The sequence below is a fragment of the Muscardinus avellanarius genome (assembly GCF_963383645.1).
Source record: "Muscardinus avellanarius genome assembly, chromosome: 11".
NCBI classification, from domain to species: Eukaryota; Metazoa; Chordata; class Mammalia; order Rodentia; family Gliridae; genus Muscardinus; species Muscardinus avellanarius.
Window position 1 is genome coordinate 87,658,435 of NC_137797.1, and position 19,311 is coordinate 87,677,745.

General features: G+C 41.7%; 1 protein-coding gene across 1 annotated transcript in view; it reads left to right on the forward strand.

The window, feature by feature from the left end:
- Window positions 1-19,311, forward strand: part of TMTC1 (transmembrane O-mannosyltransferase targeting cadherins 1) — a gene marked incomplete at both ends in the record, with an annotated part of 320,957 nt that overhangs the window by 164,598 nt on the left and 137,048 nt on the right. Inside the window, 1 exon segment of the mRNA XM_080704935.1 lies at window positions 9,226-9,415. Within this exon segment, the coding sequence (XP_080561061.1) occupies window positions 9,226-9,415 (190 nt within the window).

Sequence of the window (19,311 nt, forward strand, 5' to 3'; positions counted from 1 at the left end):
CTGTGAAATACCTGGTTTGCATAATTACATATGAGACAAAATACAGTGCAGTGCGGTTCTGGCATTCATTTCCAGTTCCTTTTCTACAATGGCAATGGAGCCCTCAGCCAGGGCTTCTGAAGGCCTCTCTGCCAGGACCAGCCTGCCTCCTGGACCAGCCTGCCTCCTCTCGTTTTGTCAGCTTGGTTCTCACATTTACCTCCTGTGTCCTTTGTGGTTCTCAAACCTCAGAAGTCTGTGGTTATGGTTGTACCTACATTTATATCAATCACCATGACCTCTCTATTTTCTTAATTATAGTTGCTCTCAGTTTAGATTTTATTAAACCACTTTTTATTATAACGATAATTTTGCCCTCGTAATGCCCCTCACTCCCATCATATGTGGAATTTCTGTAGAAACCAGAGTCAGAACCAAAGTTTTTACCATGGCTGAAAGAGAATGAATAGCAACAGATATTGAGTTTAAAACAAACAAAAAGCCCCAAAACTTGATGGATAGCAGAATCAGGATGATGACCTGGGAATCTTGAGAGAGAAAGAGAACTGTGGCCAAGTGTAGAGGAGTGGACTTGGAGTCGAGATCCCTAACCAAAATAATAAAACAAGGATGAGCAAGCAGAGAGCAGGTGGGGTGGTGCCCAGACCCGTGCCGGCACACAGGAGCCACAGTCCTGTGTGGCTACTGCACACTTGGAATGCGGCTCATCCAAATCAAAATGTGCTGTTGATTGTAAAGGACACACTGGATTTCCAAGACAGTAAGAGAAAAAGAATGTAAAATATTCTATTAATAATTTTTATATTATATATCAAATGATATTACTTTAGATATAGTCATTGAAACAAAATATATTATTGCAATGAACTCATGACATCATTTTCCTCTTTTCAACAAAGCTTATGAAAAGTTGAAAGTGAGATGTGATTCCATTCTATTTCTGTTGGCCTCCCCTGGCCTTGCAGAAGGCGGAGGTCAGTGGGTTCTCTGAAGCCCTGGCCTCTGGTTCAGGCATTCGCTTCCAGTCTGCCAGTTTATGCTTTACTTGGCTGGTTTTGAGTGATGGAAGAATTCCTGCTCTACTTGGCCTTTCGGTGTGAAGACTCACTCATTTTGATTCTCATCAGAACACAATGTCTTTCAGAAACCAAGACTATGGGAGCTGATGACATTGATAAATTACCACATCGAATTGTGTCCTGTTTATACCCAGGGTTTTTAATTCTAATTTTTCTTTCAGACAAATTGTCAAACCCAGACTTGCCCCCAAAACATTCGGGCATCATGTTTAAGTACCAATGCTAGGATCTTCTGCCCAGACAATCTGTGTGTGTGTGTGTTTGGTAGACATGCCTTTGAGAAGAGATGGAGTAGATTCATGCATAACTTGTCTTCTCAGCCAAATGTCATTTACCCCAGGATAAAGTATCTGTAGATATGAACTACTTCAGCCATCCGTCTCAAAAGGCTGTAATTAAAGGCACAAACAAAAGCCTGGTATGGCTTCTGCATGGATTTGGAGGCGGGTGTAGAAATAACGTGTTTCCATCGTCGAGGCTATGCCTTGCTGTCTAGTAATTGGGTTTTGTCTCTCCAGATTTGAAGGGAACAGGACATGAAGTAGTGTGTATTTGATGGAAGGAGTATTGCTTTTATAATATTGAAAATGGCTCTTTCAAATACTTGATATTGACAAAGTTGGATTTTCAGTGAAAAACTATTAAGTCCTACATTTGGTATCATGCTTTTTTTTCCCATGAGATATAGTCCCAGATAAGCAGCCAAGATAGATTTGCTTAAGGAAGCGGGTCAGTTTCTGCTGTTCAGAAATATAGGTGAAGAAATGTACTGGAAATAATCCAGATAGGAAATAAGATTAAGGTAGAACCCAGCTTCTTTCTAAAGACATTTCTTTGTCTCTCCATTTCCACTTGATAGCTCCAAATACTCAACGCCTTTGATTTTGATTGTTACAGCTTTAGAACACTAGTGAAGCCCCTAACGGGTGGCTATCTCCAAATATTTATTAAAGTAAATTTTTTTTCTGTTTTAAAAATAATCCTACCTTTTGTGTTTAATGAGAGCCATACAACTAATGAGCCCTGTTCTTGCTTCAAAACATGTTGAAGAGGCCCTCAAAACTCTTTTAAAAAATATGAAACTATAATTACTCTGTTATCTTAAAGTAATGATTACCAAATGAGAGGGAATAATAGACTCACTCAAGAAAGCATGTTTAAAGCAAGTATTTCAGCTGGGCGTGATGGCTCCCACTTATAATCCCAGTACTCAGGAGGCTGAAACAGGAGGATGGCAGGTTCTCTGCCAACCTCATCGACCTCATGAGGCCCTTTGCAACGTAGTGAGAACCTGTTTTAAAAGAAAAATTAAAATAGTGCTGGAATAGCTCAGAGGTAGAATGCTGCTGGATTCAATCCCCAGTACTGAAAGAAATAAAGAATCCTGGTTGAGCTGCTGGTAGGGATTCTGATGGAATGGGTCACAAGATCAGATGCTACAATTTGTCTTTGACTAGTAGCCTCCATGTTAGAAAGCCCTCTTATGTGTATGTGTATGTGAATGTGGGGGAGTACTGAGGATTGAACTCAGGGATGCTCCATTTCTGAGATATACTCCTAACCCTAAACCTATTTTATTTTTTAATTTGGAACAGGATCTCACTAGGTTACCATGCACTGCTAACCTAAACCTTTAATCCTCCTGTCTCAGCCTCCCAAGTATTGGGATTACAGACATGCGCCACCACGCTGGGCTGGGAGATCCCTCTTTTTGAGACCTATGGGGACAAACTAAAGAGATCCATGGCTGAAGAGATCTCTATCGGGGTACTACCTCCAGTATATATTCTATATTATGTTTATAGAAAAATGGCTTTGGGGGAATGGGAGTTATCAAGATCATTGAGAGAGTTTTCCAAACTAAAATGACACTGTGTGGTAGTAACTTATCCAGTTTGTCCTGGATACTAGGAATGAAGGGTACATGAGATAGCATGGCTTTCAGTGCTGAGAGGGCCACAAAAAGGCAGAATCTTTAGCCTGTGCCCTTCAGCCACATGCCCGGACAACTGGAAATGTACAGGCATTTTTTTTTAATATAGGAAAATAGATGACTAGCTAGGCATGGTAGCACATGCCTGTAATCCCACTTGGGAGGCTGAGACAAGAGGATCATGGGTTCACAGCCAACCGCAGCAACTTAGCCAGACCATCAGCAACCTAGCCAGACCCTTTTTCAAACTAAAAAAATAAAAAGGGCTAGGGATATAGCCCAGAGATAGAATGCCCCTGAGTTCAATTAAAAAAAAAAAAAGTATATGCTTGCCTCAGGCCAAAATAAAAGTATAAAATTCAAATATTTCTGGCTTTTTAGGCATTTGTTTTGTATGTGTGTGTTTGTGGTACTGGGTATTGAACCCAAGGGCATTCTACCTCCACATTATACTCCAGCCCTATTTTTTATTATTTTTTATTTTAAAACAGGGTCTCAATAAGTTGTGAAGAGCCTCACTAAGTAGCTGAGGCTGGCTGCAAACCTTTGATCCTCCTGTATCCACCTCTCAAGTACTGGGATTACAGGTGTATGCCACCATGCCCGGCTTTTAGACATGATTTGAATGTCTGGTTGATATCTTACAACTCAGAGAGCCCATTTATTTAAGGGGTGGGATGTTTTAGAAGGCACACTGATGGGCAGATGCAGACTGGGTTGCTAAGGCGTGGCTGGGAGGGGCCACGACAGGGCCGCCCCTAGGAGGAAGTGACTTCTATGCTGGGACCTGAAGGATCAGGAGGAGCTGTGGTTCTGCCACCTGTGGGAGTTGATTCTACAAAGATGGGCCAGCCAGCCAGGTGCTGCTTGTAAGAACAGGAAGCCTGAAGATGAGGCCCGGATCCTAGAAGTGATGTGGGTACGGAGATAGAAGATGAAGAGGCTGGACCCACCCCAGTGACAAGAGGCAGCCTCAAGTTATGAGCAAGCGTGAGAAGCCATGAACAGAGAACAGGACGGCTGCATGTGAGGCCTGAGCCCCATCCTCGTATCTACTTGGCTGTGGGTTCCAAGAAGCCCTGTTCTTCTCTTGAGTTTCCTATGTTTGGATTCTTTGGGGAACTGAGAAAATAGTCCTCCCTCAAGTGAGCTGGTTTGATGGCTCCATTGGTTGTTATGAATCAGAAGAACTTGAACTAGACTCAGCGAAAAGCTGGGTAGAGAGTCATTCGGATTTCTTTCCCTTTCTCACTAGGTGTTTGAAAGCGATCCTGCAGTCTCCACTCCCAGGGGCTGAAGCAGCAAGTGCTCAGTGCTGCTGCTGCTGCTCCCTGGCTCTGCAATGTGCCCTGAGAGGGGAGGCCCACAGCGCTTACCTGGAGCTCCTGTCTCTTGCTGTGCAGGAGCAAGGGGATGAGGGAGATATGCTGCCTCCCTGTCTTCCTTTTGGTGGGAACGGCCTGTGGCTTTCTGCCTCTGGCCTGTGTCCATGCCCTGTTCTTGACTGTCATTTTCCCTGGTCTCTTCTTCTTGTGTGTCTTCTGTTTTTGTTCATACCATGGTCATCATGAGATCCATCCATGTCGCTGCATTTATTCTCAAGGCTGAAATAATTTCCTTTGAATTTATATCCTACAGTGTTTTTTTTTTTTTTTTTTTTTTTTTGGGTGGTGGTACTGGGATTCCTGGAAACCCTTCTACCTCTGGGCTACACTCCCAGACTGAATTTTTATATTTTTATTTGGGAACAGGGTCTCTTAAGCCAGCAAGGCTGGCTTTGAACCTGCGCGATCCTCCTGTCTCTGCCTCCCATGTCCGGGTATTACAAGCGTGCGCCACCACACCCAGCCATTGTGTTCTTTTTTACGGTAGATGGATGTCAGAGTTGTGTCCAGCTTGGGGCTATAGGAAGAGTACTGCTGTGAGCAGTTTTATTAGTGTGTTTTGGTAAACATGAGTGTGTTGTGCCGTTGGCTGGAAACTTCAAAGTGCAATTGCTAGGTCACAAAGTATGCGAGGCCGGGATCGAAGCCTGCCATGTGGCGAGGCTGGTGAAGGGGCCAATGAGGCCAGGATCAGAGCCTGCTGTGTGGAGAGGCTGGTGCCAGGGCCTTTGAGAGTGGGATTGGAGCCTGCAATACGGCATCCACAGGGAAATATCACAGAAAATAAAAAATTATATACTTTCCCTAATATGCAAAAGCTAGGAAGAAATGGGTAATAGGAGGAACTCTAGTTGAATAAGGGGCCCTATGGAGGAGCAATTAACGTGACCAATCAGAGGGGATGGGAGGGCAGAAGATGGAATCTCTTTAAAGCACATAATGTACTTAAACAAATATATCAAATTCAATCACTAAATCAAACATGGGAATCGAGGGAAGGGGAAGGAATGGGATGGGGATTGGAAAGAGGCTAAGTGGTTGATGTGTGCTTGTATATACTCACAAGTCTTTTATTCCATTGAGATGTTTAACTACAATGCATCAATAAAATATATTCAAAAATAAAATAAAGAATAAAAATATTATACATGTTTAATCCTGTTTGCAGAATGTGTCATGTTCATTTACAGTTTAAAGCCATTTTTATTTGGTGGTCCTGCCTGAACTCTCTTCCAGGTTTTCACCTACTTACATTTTGTGGAAATCTGAGAACATCTTCTCTTAATTTTTACTTTTTTGTGTGGTCCTGGGGATTGACCTCAGGAGCATTCTATGTCCAAACAACACCTTCACAACGCCCCCAGCCTTATTTTATTTTTATTTTGAAACAGGGTCTTGCTAGGTTGATGAGTCTCACTACTTGCTGAGGCTGTCCTAGAATCTTCTATCCTCTTTTCTCAGCCTCCCTAGTATTAGGGTTACAGGCATGTGCACCACACCCAGCTCACATCCAGCCTTTTTAATTCTTTTTAATTTTAAAGCAGGGACTTGCTAAGTTACCATGTGCAAGCCTTGAACCTGCAATTTTCCTGTCTCAGCCTCCCAAGTAGCTGAGATTACAGGTATGTGCCATGATGCCTGGCTTAATCTATCATCCTTGGCACTTGATATTTATATTGTATTCTACCCAACCACACAGTGTACGTGTGTCTTCTCACCGCCTTTGCCATGGAAATGCCCTGTGCAGAGAAAACTGCAGCGTGATTCATCAGCATTACTGAATGCCAGTGAGGCCTTCCTGCCTACAGGAAGGGTGATGCAGGAAGAGGCTTTCCTTGGCAATTCCTGGAGGAGCTCATGGGGGAAGGAGGTGCAGGGAAGGCCACCATGTTGTCATTGCTGGGGCACAGTGAGGCATTGACACCCTGATTCAGGTGTTGTGGGGATGAGAACAGGCAGCCACCTGGAAGATGCGGGCAGCCCACTACAGCCTGGTGGGTATGTGTTGACTTGGGGCAGGGGTGGGGCTCCAGTGCGCTAGTGAAGCCTCCTGTGCTGAGGCTGGTGAAACGACAGTGTGCACAAATGCTCTTCCCAGAGAAGGCAGGTGTGTTCACTGGACCCAAAGCCCTGTGTTCATGAAACAACACAGATTTTATGGGTGGAAGAAAAAGAATGATGGTTTGAGCAGTACTGTTTTTTATGTAATTTAAGCAAGACTGTATCTTCCTGCTTGCCATGCGATTTTTTCATATGTACCTATCCTAGGCATCTGTCTGGGGCAGGGAAATATGTTAGGCTTATGTTGTTTCTTAGCCAAAGAAAGGTTTTTACAAAGACAAAGAACAGAATCTACTCTGATTTTTTTCTTGATAGAAATGCAAATTCCGATTTAGAAAGACTCACAGCTTCATTAGGTACCATTTGATGGATGTCATTTCACTCAGAGTCTCAGCTTCCCTTTCCCTCCCAGGTATTCATGTCATGAAACCTCTTTAGTTTTTCCTAGCTTATCAATGAAAATGTATGACTAAATTGTTTAAGTTGAATCCCTGGGTCTCTGGGCAGTACACTTTATTTTGTTGGCAAGATATTCTAATTTCCTCCTGTTAGCAGAATTTATAGTGGAACATTGGTAAATAATTTATTTTGGCTGTGCACTTATTTAACAAAAGGGGTGGGGAGAGAACCCAGCAGGGCAGAGATATTCCACAGATTATTTCATTTCTTGAAATCTTAGTAGAAATAAACAGGATGATTAGCTTGAATGTAATTCATAGTCAAGGAGTTAAAAAACACTCTACTTGTTGATTACAGCTGGTTCAACTAGCCCTCTCTAAAATGTAATTAGCTTTTGGAGTGATTCCAAATGGCTTCTTTGTGCTTAAATTTGCAGAAAAAAATTCTAATGCTATGTCAGTATTTCAGATAGCACTTAGAAAGTTTATTAGCAACATGATCTGAATCCAGATGTAGAAGATAGGGAATATCTCTAAGGCTCTAGAGGTAACACATATCTCTTAAGAAGGAATGTCTGGTTGTGATGCACATACTTATAATACCAGTACTTGGGAGGCTTTGACAGGAGGGTCACAGATCCAAGACAATTTATTGAGACTCTCAGCCACCTAGTGAGCTTCTGTTTGAAAACAGAAATGTTATAAAAGTGCTAGGGGTGTAGCTCAGAAGTAGACTGATCCTGGGTTTAATACCTGTTTCTACACACATGCACACACACGCTCACACACGCATGCACACATGCACAGGAACTTCAGGGTATGGTAATAATCTTGACCTTCTTAATATTATATGGAAAGGAAGTGTCTTTTAGTTCTATAGTTTACTTTTTAGATCGAGTTGGGTTATATATAAACTTTGTATAAAGTCATAATGCACATTTAAAAAATCTAAATAAGTATACTGAGATTGTACTTTTAAAAAATATTGCTGGTTTTATTTTTTGTCAATATACCATTGCAAGTCCAGGAAACGTAAGAAACTGGACAGCTTGCAGGGAAAAGCCAAAAATGTAAATTTAAATAAGAAATTCTAGATGTGGCTATATGCCACATGGCAGATACTACACGGTGAGGCAGTAGGTAGAAATAAGATAATATTATTTTTGCAATACTGTTGCCTTTTACTCCTTGATAAAAATATCAAATATGCACAAAAGTCAAGAAGAAGGCAGTAAGAGCTCCCACGTACTTATCATTCTGTTGCAGCAGTCAGAACCTCATTTCATTCATACCCCTTCTTCCCATTTCCTCTCTCTCTCTCAGCTGAGTATTTCAAAGCAAATCCCCAGTGTTGATTCTCATAGAATCAAGGCATTAGACTATTCCATATGAGTCTGTTTTATACTATGTCTTTAAAAGACAAAGACTAATAAAAAAAATTAAACCACAGTGCCATCAGTAAACTTTAAAGATGAGTGCTGATTCTCTACATCCAGTTTTATTGTCAGCATTTCTATTTTTTCCAATTGTGTCATGAATGGTTGTTTTAATATTGGTTTGCTTGAATTAGCATCTAAACAAAATCTGGACTTTGATATGTTTCTTAGCATCACATTTAACTTGTAGATGCCCCCACCATTTACAGTATTTTTTTTTTTTTAACAAACTGAAACATTCATTTATCCTGTGTTTTTCCCACATCTGGATTCCTGCATCTTTCTTCCTTTCCCCCTTCCCCTTTCCCTCCCTTTCTTTCTTCCTTTCTTCCTTCCTTCCTTCCTTCCTTCCTTTCTTTCTTTCTTTCTTTCTTTCTTTCTTTCTTTCTTTCTTTCTTTCTTTCTTTTGTACTGGGGCTGTTCCTGGAAACCCTTCTACCTCTGGGCTACACTCCCAGACACCTATTTTTTATATTTTTATTTGGAAACAGGGTCTCTTAAGCCAGTGAGGCTGCGCGATACTCCTGTCTCCGCCTCCGAAGCGCGGGTATTACAAGCGTGCGCCACCACGCCCAGCTTCCTGTGTCTTTCTGATGCTATGTCCTGGGTACTCTGTTTCCTGTATTTGCTAGAAACTCAAGTATAGGCTTTACATATATATTTGTATGATGCATATATACTTGCATGATAACTTTTAAACATTTGTCTTGGAAACTATGTCTTGATTTGTTCACCATTGAAAGGCCAGCACCGACCACAGTGACCAGAAGTGACAGGCATATCCCCATATGGCCAGCTAACTTAATGACTAGATGAGTGGCTTGCCAGCCTCCCTGTTCTTCTGTACGATAACACTGACAGGCTGGAAATGCCTTGTCTGCAGCATCACATGCATCTGGAGTTGGGCCTCAGCAGTTCTTCTTCTCTTGGCAGGTTCCTTACCTATTCCTACCTCTTGGCCTTCAACGTGTGGCTTCTGCTTGCACCTGTCACCCTGTGCTACGACTGGCAGGTGGGCAGCATCCCTCTGGTAGAGACCGTCTGGGATGTGAGGAACGTAGCCACTGTCCTCTTGGCAGTCGTGATGGCCTCATTGAGTCTGCACTGCCTCGCGGCCTTCAAGGTAATTTTCTCAAAAATCCAGTGGACTCTGCACTTGAAGTCAGACATTCCATGCTCAGTAGTGGCCTTTTTTACATGGGGTCTGGGTCTAAGTTGGATCTCTTTTATCCATAAAACTTTGTGTATTTCTTTCATTATTATTATTATTATTATTATTATTATTATTATTATTTATTGGATTTGGTACTAAGGGTGGAACCCAGGGGCTTTTCTACCTCTGGGCTATATTCCCAGACCTATTTTCTATTGAGGCTGGCTTTGAACCTGTGAAATTCTCCTGTCTCAGCCTCCCAAGCACTGGGATTACAAGTGTGCGCCACCACGCCTGGCTAAAACTTTGTGTATTTAAATGATCATAGCAGGAGTGACAGAGCATGCTCATCTTAATTATTATATCATTCCATTGACTGTTTCTACACACTCTGTAGAAGTTAAATCCAAGATTTTGCAAACAAGAAGTTTTTTCCTGCTGTGGTTGGCTAATTTTTGAAGTAATTTGTTTGAGTTAATATAACCAATTTGATAAATCATGATAAATAATCCGTGTATGCATGCTTAAAACTCTCCTTCCACTAATGACAATTTGAGGTAGTTGGGTGATTCCTGCAAAAAAAAGTATAAAATAGGACAGAAATTTTAAACACAACCATTTAAAAAGAGAGATAGCAAGCTGGGCGTGGCGGTGCATGCTTGTAATCCCCACGCTTGGGAGGCTGAGACAGGAGGATCGCACAGGTTTGAAGCCAGCCTCAGCTACTGAGTGACGCTCTCAGCAACTTAGTGAGACCCTGTTTCCAAATAAAGTATAAAATAGGTCTGGCAGTATAGCCCAGAGGTAGAAAGCCTCTGGGTTCCACTCGCAGTACCACAAAAAAATAAAAATAAAAAACACAGATAGCAAAGAACTTGAAAATGTTTGCTTTTGAAAAACTGCCACTGGAGGAAACGCTTCTGGCCTGAGGATGTTCCTACCCTTCCAGATCTGGTGGTAAAAACACAGGTTTACTGGTCGGATGTGGCCAATTTGTTTTGAGAAAGAGGAGAAGCAGCTAGAAAGGTAAGGGGGAGGTTTTGTAAGCAAGAAAGGGCTGAGTTGATTCGCTCTCCATGCACTCATAATGGAACACATGGAACTTCCCTGGGAGCAAAAGCAAAGTCAAAAGAAGCCGGGGAGACTTACTTATTTGTTGTGAGTTTGAATAAATTCTTCAGCCCCTGGGAGCTTCACCAACTTGAGTTATCACTGTAGAACCTCCGTCCAAATCATTGACTGATCACAAAGCCACTCAGAGAAGAGACCCCGGAGATGGAGGAAAAAGAAACATAATCTGAGCAACACTGTCAACACTTGGCAGAGAAACAGATTTTATTGTTTAGAGTCCTGACAAGTTCATCAAATATATTAAACTAGTAAAACCAATGATTTCAGAAGAAGAAAATAGAATTCAGAGTTAGTACAATGCCTAGTTGTGTTTTGTTTTGGTACTTGGGATTGAGCCCAGGGGCATTCTACTTCTGAGCTACACCACCATTTCATTCTTTATTTTGAAACAGGGTCTCACTAAGTTGCAGAGGGCCTCACTAAGTGGCCGAGGCTGGCCTCGAACCTATGATAACTGATTCACAAAATAGCATAAACTTCAAACCCACTGTGCTAAATCATTGTATCCAGATCGTTCAGATTACATACTGACAAGTTCTTTGAAACCAAACAGACCCCATTTTGTCTCTGTCACTTTGAAAGGTCAACAGGCTGAAACCACCTGGGTATGTCTCCCCAGTTCTCTCCAGACAGCCTGCATTGCAGTGAATCTACCAGCGGTCTTCTACCTGCAGAGGCCTGGCCAGCCAGTCCCAGAGCTTCTCAGCAAGGGGCACAAGGTCACAGCATTTTTTGATTCCTTAAAGGTTGTTGGAACACACATCTGTCCTTGGCTGTGCGCAAAAATCACGATTCCTATCCTTGAATAGAGGTGTCTTAGGTTGACACTATGGCCTGGTTCAACAATACTAAATGATTCCCCTGATAGGAAATTCTAGAAATGACAGAATTGTAATGGCAAATGTGGCAAGAATTGACGGTCCAGAGAGAGTTGAAAGAACTTTTGAGGGGTTCTGCATGCTTTTTAAAGTTTGATTATAGTGGTGGTTGCTGGGCCACCAATATTTATCAAAAGCCACAAAAATAAACATTTAAATCAATTCTATTGTGTGAACTATACATCAACAAAGCTATAAAAATTGATTAAAATGTTAGAGATAGTTTAAATACTGAAATGAATGTAGAAATGAGGTTTATGTGAATTTGCCTATTCTGGATATATTTTACCCAATGAATTATACACTATGTTACCTTTTATGTCTGGCTTCTTTCACTTAGCATAATATTCTTGAAGTTCCTAAGTTGAAGCCTGTACCAATACTTGGTTGTTTTTATGGCTAAGTAGTATTTCATTGTATGTATATGTATATATATATATATGTGTGTGTGTGTATGTATGTATGTGTGTGTGTGTGTGTGTGTGTGTGTATATATATATATATATATATATATATATATATATCCCCCACAATTTATTTATACAATCATCCATTAATGGATATTTGGGTTTCTCTACCTTTGGGCTACTAAAAATTATTTTACTATACATATCTGTGTACAAGTTTTTCCATGGATATATATTTTTAATTTCTTAGCTATATTAATAGAAGTGGAATTACTGAGTCATATAGTAATTCTCTTTTTGACTCTTGAGTAATTGCCAAACTGTCTCTTCTAACCGCCCTGGGAGAATTTTATGGCTTTAGCTCATGTTTAGGTCATTGATTAATTTTATATTAATTTTTATATAAAGAGTGGCATAGAATGCTAACTTATTCTTTCATATGTGCCATCCAGTTTTCTCTGCATAATTTTGTGAAGAGATAATTTTTCCCTAGAATACTTTATGATAAAGTAACCATCTTGGTCACACTTTTGTAAATCAAATATATAAAGCAAGAATATTTTGAATAACCATCCTCAAGAAACCGTTGTCTGCCAATGAGTTAATATAAAATAGGTCTTGAGTGTAGGTCAGAGGTAGAAGGCTACAGTCTCAGGCCTATCTTATACTTTATTTGGAAACAGGGTCTCACTAAGTTGCTGAGAGCCTCACTAAGTAGCTGAGGCTGGCTTTGAACCTGTGGGATGCTCCTGTCTCAGCCTCCCGAGTGCTGGGATTACAAGTGTGCGCCACCACGCCTGGCTCGAGATAGACTTTCTAAGAAGGTGAAATCTGAGCTCAGTCTTCATTAACTAATCCATCCCCAGTACTTCAATCAATCAATCAATCAATCAATAGTCTATCTCAAATACTGTATTTTAAATGCAGCCACATACTCTCTACTGGCTTCTTTACCTCCCTTTCCCTTTGTATCTATTCTTCACTATAGTTATGTTCTAAAATGCTATGTAATTTGGTTATTTTATTTATCATCTATTCCCGCCAAGCAAAACGTAGGCCCCACGAGGGCAGACATGTTTTCTTGTCCTGCTCACCGTCATATTTCTTGCACCGGTATCTTACCACACTCAGTGCTCATTCCCTAAATGTCATCTTTGGCCACTCAGTGTGTATTAGCTCAGTGAACAAAATGTCATACCAAGATCTAACTGAATTGTTTACCTTCCTGAGCCTGCTTACATGGAGCTTACACTTAAACACATAAAATTCGTCTTCATAAGTCACGTGTTAAGTTCTGTGAAGAGGCCAGGGCTGCCCTCACACGTCAGGGGAGAGAGGAGTGAGTGGAGGAGAGCATTCCAAGCAGAGAGAAAGCAAGTGCCAAGGTCCTGAGGCAGAAAGGTACTGGAGAGAGCAGGGAGGCGCAGGTGCACACAGCTCAAGCCTGTTTTCCCTCCCCGCCCAGCTTCTGTTTTGACACCTGGCTCCATGGGACTTCCGGTGGCTTTCTGCCATTTTTTTTTCTTGGTAGGATAACACTACAGGGGGTAAAAGAAATAAGATTAGAGGAAGGAATTCAGGTTTTTTGCCTACTTCAATGTGTGTTTATGGGTACAGGATACAGGAATAGGAGGAAAGGGCAGCTTCAAAATTAATAAGGGATCCAAATCACATATAAATCCTGTTTTGCTCATATTAACCAGCTTTCTATATAATTTGAGATATTTGTGTTTATAACCTTTGTGTCTTCTCCAGTTGGTCTTTTTGTTATCAATTAGGGCACTGGAAGGGCTAAGGACACTCTGTCCTACAACAATCTTATTTATATTTATTTGGGGTTTTATTAATATTTTAATAATAAGTTTGCAAAGCCACAAGTCGACAGATGGACAAAATAAAACAGCCAGTGTTATCCCCAGCCACCCCTCCAAGTCAAACCCTTCATAAGCTTCCACTGAAAACTTGTTATTTTTGTGCATTTTTACACTTATGGAAAACAAGAAGAAATTCCTGTGTGTGTAGACCTGAGTTTGACACCGTGGCGGGCTGCAGGTGCTTCCATGACCGCATCCCACTGGCCGCCTGGGTTCCTGGAGATCCTCAAAGCAGGAGTTGGTTTTCGATGCGATTACGTCCAGAATTGCGTGAGAAAACCGGGGCGCAGAGTCGAAATGTTTCCTTTCTCTACAAATAACCACTGAATTAATTTAGAGACTAGTTTGTCCTATTTTCAGAGCCTAAGACATTGAAGATCTCCAGGGATCAGGTTTTATTTACCACAGAAGAGCTCACTCGGCATCTCTGAGAATTTGAAAGTAGGATTTGTCCCGTTCTCTCCCTCCCCTTCATCCCGTCTCCTGCTCACACCCTTATTCTCTTGGCACCTGCTCCAGCTTCGATTACGTCATGCAGAGAACAGTCTAGAAGTTTATTATCAGATTGCATGAACAATGAAATCGAACGTGAACTAATTTGCTTTCGCCCTTTGTGATGAGGACAGTCACTCTGGGAACGTATGTGCAGGAGAGATAGAGGATGGGAAGGCCGCTTTAGTTCTTTCGTTTCTCTGAGCAGTGAAGGTTTATGCCCAGCGGAAGCCCAGGCTGCAATTGCACTTGGGCTTTCCTTTATGCCTGGTATAGACTTGATGTCAAGCTGGTGACTTAGCGTCAGGAAAGCAGCCCGTCTACTTTGGATTGCTCAGGGCAGTGAATACCACTGGGCCGACTTCTGCTTCTTCCTCTCCCACGTCCTCTAACATGGTTTCGCCTCATCACAGAGGAAATGCCACTCAGTTATATTCAAGAGTCATTTATTTGATGCTGGTTTATTATTACATTCTCACAGGGTATCTTGGCCATTTTAAGGTATTTATTTTTGTGAGCTAAAGGAGAGAGGACACTTTCCTAGTGGTGGCTCAACAGTGCCGTGAATGGCTTTTGAGAATGGACACCAGGCATGGGAGGCCTCGCCCTGCCCTTCACTCTACGTATGGGTCTTGGAGGGTTTCTTGTTTGTTTCGTTTTTGGTAATTCTCAGAGTTTTATCCCAAATCTATTCATCCATTCTCAGTTTCCCAAATCATTTTCTTGCAATCAACACAAATTATGGGTTATGGCTCTGAGCCCTAGAAAATACGCTGGGTTGTCAGCTCTACGTGCAGATGAACCTGAAGGACCAGAGGAGGTGACCACCATCAGTGACCATGGCGGAAATGGAAGGGGCTGGGAGTAGGATGGGGCCTGAGGCATCTCCTCAGGGCCCCCTCCATGCCTGTTCACAGCCTCGCTCTTGCTGGGCCCCAAGTTCAGCCTCATCACCCCACCACCACCCTGCTCACCAGAACAGCAGGCAGGTTTCTGACGAGTGGGGATCACCAGCCGCCCTCTCCTCTCCTCTCCTCCCCTCCCCTCTCCTCTCCTCTCCTCTCCTCTCCTCTCCTCTCCTCTCCTCTCCTCTCCTCTCCCTCACTCTCTGGCTCTCTCTCGTACTGCAGATTGAACCCAGAGGCATTCTACCCCTGAGCTATACCTTTATACCTTTTTAAACACTTTTTATTTTGAAACAGGGTCTTGCTAAGTTGCTTAGGGTCTCACTAAGTAGCTCAGGCTGGCCTCAAGCCTGCTATCCTCCTTTCTCAGCCTCCTATGTACTGGGATTGTAGGCAGGTATCATTTTGCCTGGCCTAAAACTCTCATTAAATAACATCCCCCTCCGCACACATACACACACACAATTAAAAAAGAGGTAAGGTTAGAATGAATGTAGCTGTTTCCGACTTCCGGGAAGATGGCGACCGAGAAAAGCGGGGCTTAAGAGCCCCGCTAACAACAAATCTCCATTACCACAAAATCAGCGCCTTTCATAGCCAGAAAACACCATCACCAGTGAAACAAAAAATCACCAGGCTCCAGAGAGAAAGCGGACTGAGAACAGAGCCACAGAGGAGATACACCGGCCTCGCGCCCGAGGACGCTGCAGACGCGGCAGCAGCGCCATACTGCCGGAGGCACCGGCGAATTCACGGGACGGCTACAGCAAGCCGAGGTGAGCCACTGTGGAACAGCTAGGCGGGATTTCTCCGCACAGAGAGCATCTAAAGCTCCCAGTGGCCGAGCTCAGCACACGCTGCAGGGATTCAGAGTAGAAATCAAAATCAAGAAGAAAAACGCCAGCCCCATAGCCGAGGGCGTAGCAGCGGCGCCATATTGCCACCAGCGGCAGCAGCAGCGAATTCAGCGAGGCCAGTACAGCTACATCTGCGTACTCAAGAACAGTGAGTCAAATTGCGGGCCACAGAGGAGAAATCCCAGTACTGTACTCCCTGGGACTTGACCCAGTGGGGGAGGGGCAGTGGCAGAGATATCACACCATAGGAGAACGTGCAACCTGGCACCCCCCACAGTCTAAAGCAGCCGCTATCGACTCTCTGGGTCGGAGACTCTGTGATAAAACCCAGTAAAGGAGTAGTGGGGTCCGAGATACTACTGACTCGAGATCCAGAACACCTTAAGGGAAGTCATAGTGACCCAAGGGAAGAACCCAGAGAAGGCACAAACATCGGAAATCATGGGAAAGAGGAATAATACTGGAGCAATTAATGCCCACAACCCCACAACATCAGAACCCGATAAAACAGAAAATCAGAGATTTCTAGAAGATCAATTCAGGAAAATAACTGTAGAAATAATAGAGGTGCTTCGAAAAGAACTCAGAGAGAGCCAAAAAGAGATAAAGGATGCAATTAATGAAGTAAAGGCCTCAATTCAAAGCACAAACAACCGATTAGAACACATGGAGAACAGAATCTCGCTCTTAGAAGATGATCATTCCAAAAATGAACTCATAGTTTCTAATCTAGAAAAAAATATCTGACAGCAGGAATCTGATATTGAAGAAATATGGGCCCATTTTAAGAGAGCTAACCTAAGAATAATTGGAATAGAGGAGGGAAAAGAAAGTGAAACCAAAGGGATCAACAATCTCTTCAAGGAAGTAATAGCAGAAAATTTTCCAAACATAGAGCAAGAGGTCGATACACAGGTTCAGGAAACTTATAGAACTCCCTTTAGACAGGATCGGAGAAGAGGATCCCCACGCCACATCATTGTCAAAATGACCAATGTGGAAGCCAAGCAGAGAATCTTAAAGGCAACAAAAACAAAGGGCCAAGTGACATTCAGAGGCAAACCAATTAGAATCACTCCAGACTTCCCAAACCAAGTCATGAGAGCCAGAAGGGCTTGGAGTAACATATTCCAAACTCTGAAAGAAAACAACTTCCAGCCAAAAATTTCCTACCCAGCAAAACCTTCTATCAAATTAGATGGAAAAATAAGAAGCTTCCATGACAAACAGAAACTGAAGGAATTTATGTCTTCAAAACCAGCGCTAGAGAAAATACTCAAAGAGATTAACCACAAAGAAGAAATAGGTAACACACACACACCAGAACCAGAGAAACAAGAGTTTCCATCCAACAGACAATTAAGATTGGTTATCTGTGGAGATTCATTATTTATGTTAGTCTTTTACCTATCTCTAAATGGTACTGTTTGCCTTTATTGTTGTTAATTTTTAGGATTTCTAGTTGGAATATTAATATACCTTCAGATATAGCAATTGGAAATATTTTATCCCATTCTATTAGTAACTGTTGACTCTGTTTACATTGTCTTTGGATATACAATTTTTTTTTTTTATTTTTTAGGGCGTCTGTATACTCTTCTGTTGCCTGTGCCATTGAAATCATAACCAAGAAATCACTGCCAATTTCAATGTTGTGAGGTTTTATGACCCAGATTTTCTCCTAAAAGTTTATAGTCTTAAGATTTATATTTAGGTCTATTATCTATTTTGAGTTAATATTTGTATATGGGATTAGGTAAGGGTCCAATTTTATTCTTTTCCATGTAATTATTATTTTTTAACAATATTTAGTTAAAAGATTATCATTTTCACCACCAAATGATCGTGGAAACCTTGTCAAAAATAACTTGACAATATAGGGAAGAATTTAGCTCTAGGCTTTTATTTAACTCCAATGGTTTATATATCTGCCTTTAGAATATTACTACACTGTTTCAATTAATGTAGCTTTATATGGTTTGAAATCAGAAAATATATATCTTCTAGCTTTGTTCTTTTTCAAGATCGTTTTGGGTACCTAGACTCCATATTCCATATTAGGATAGATTTTTTTCTGAAAAATAAATATATAAATATATGATAGTTTCACCTAAAAAATAGAAAAAAAATATTCTCTGGTAAGAAAGAAAGCAAAAAGAAATATTGAAATGTTATCTTTAAGTCATCAAAAGCTTGGTATCAGACAAATGAAACTGTTATGTGAGATTATCATTTTTAATTTTAGATAAATTGCCATAATACTAGATGTCAACTACTAAGCCAAGCATGGGAGGGAGGGATAGGGAGAGAATGGGGTGGGGATTGGGTGGGGGCTGACTGGGAAAAGTGTGCATGTATGTCTACAAAAGTATGTATCCTACTATGATGTATGAATACAGTGCACCAATAAAAAAAAAAGAATGAATGTAACCATTGAAAAATTATTATTTGCATATTGACATTTAACCTCATTCCAAAAGGTACTTGGAGTAGCTTAGAGGGATAAATATAATACCATAGGATACACCAAGTGTTGGCAAACTTTTTTTTAAACAAGATAGTAAATATTTGAAGCTTTGCTACGCATGCAACCTATCATAACTTTTAAACTTTATTATTATAGCATAAATTAGCCAACCCCTAGGGTAAAACATCATTCTCCTATAGACTGATACAGTTGAACTAAACATAATTCAGATTTCTGGAATTAATTTTGCTTTTAGTTGAACCAAATTATAGGTTATAGTGTTATTGTAGCACAAAGATCAGTAAATTCTAGAATAGCAGCTATGAAACCTGGTGAAACAAGCATCATGTTTTAATATATGTAATGATGAAATACAATTGAGCTCGAGGAACAAAGATTGCATTTCTTCCTGTATGGCTGCTCGCCAGTGCTGATTTCTCACCCCTACCTGCCTTTGGCCAGCACTTCTCTTTTTAGTTTCCATTCTTTGCAAACAGCACTTTCTCTGTTCTTCTTCTAGCCCCAGTTCATGAAAATCCCCCCCCTGCTATTGTGTGTCTTCTCTCCAGCCCATTCCCAGCGCGTCCTGTGTGTCCTGCTGTGGGCTCATGGACAGGCGGCGCCCTGGGGATGTCCTGCTGCTGTGTGTCTGTCTGTGGCCGGCCATGAGGGTAACCATCTTAGGCCAGCGTGTCTCAGGCCTGGCCTCTCTCCCTGCTCTGGTGGCTCCTTCACCCGCCATCGTGTGTCTGGTGGCGATCCTGTTCTGCTACTTGGGTCATAGTTTCCTGCGTCTGTAGCTATGGTCCATGTTGGCCCTGCGGCCATGCTCCAAAGCTGAAATTTTTTATTTAT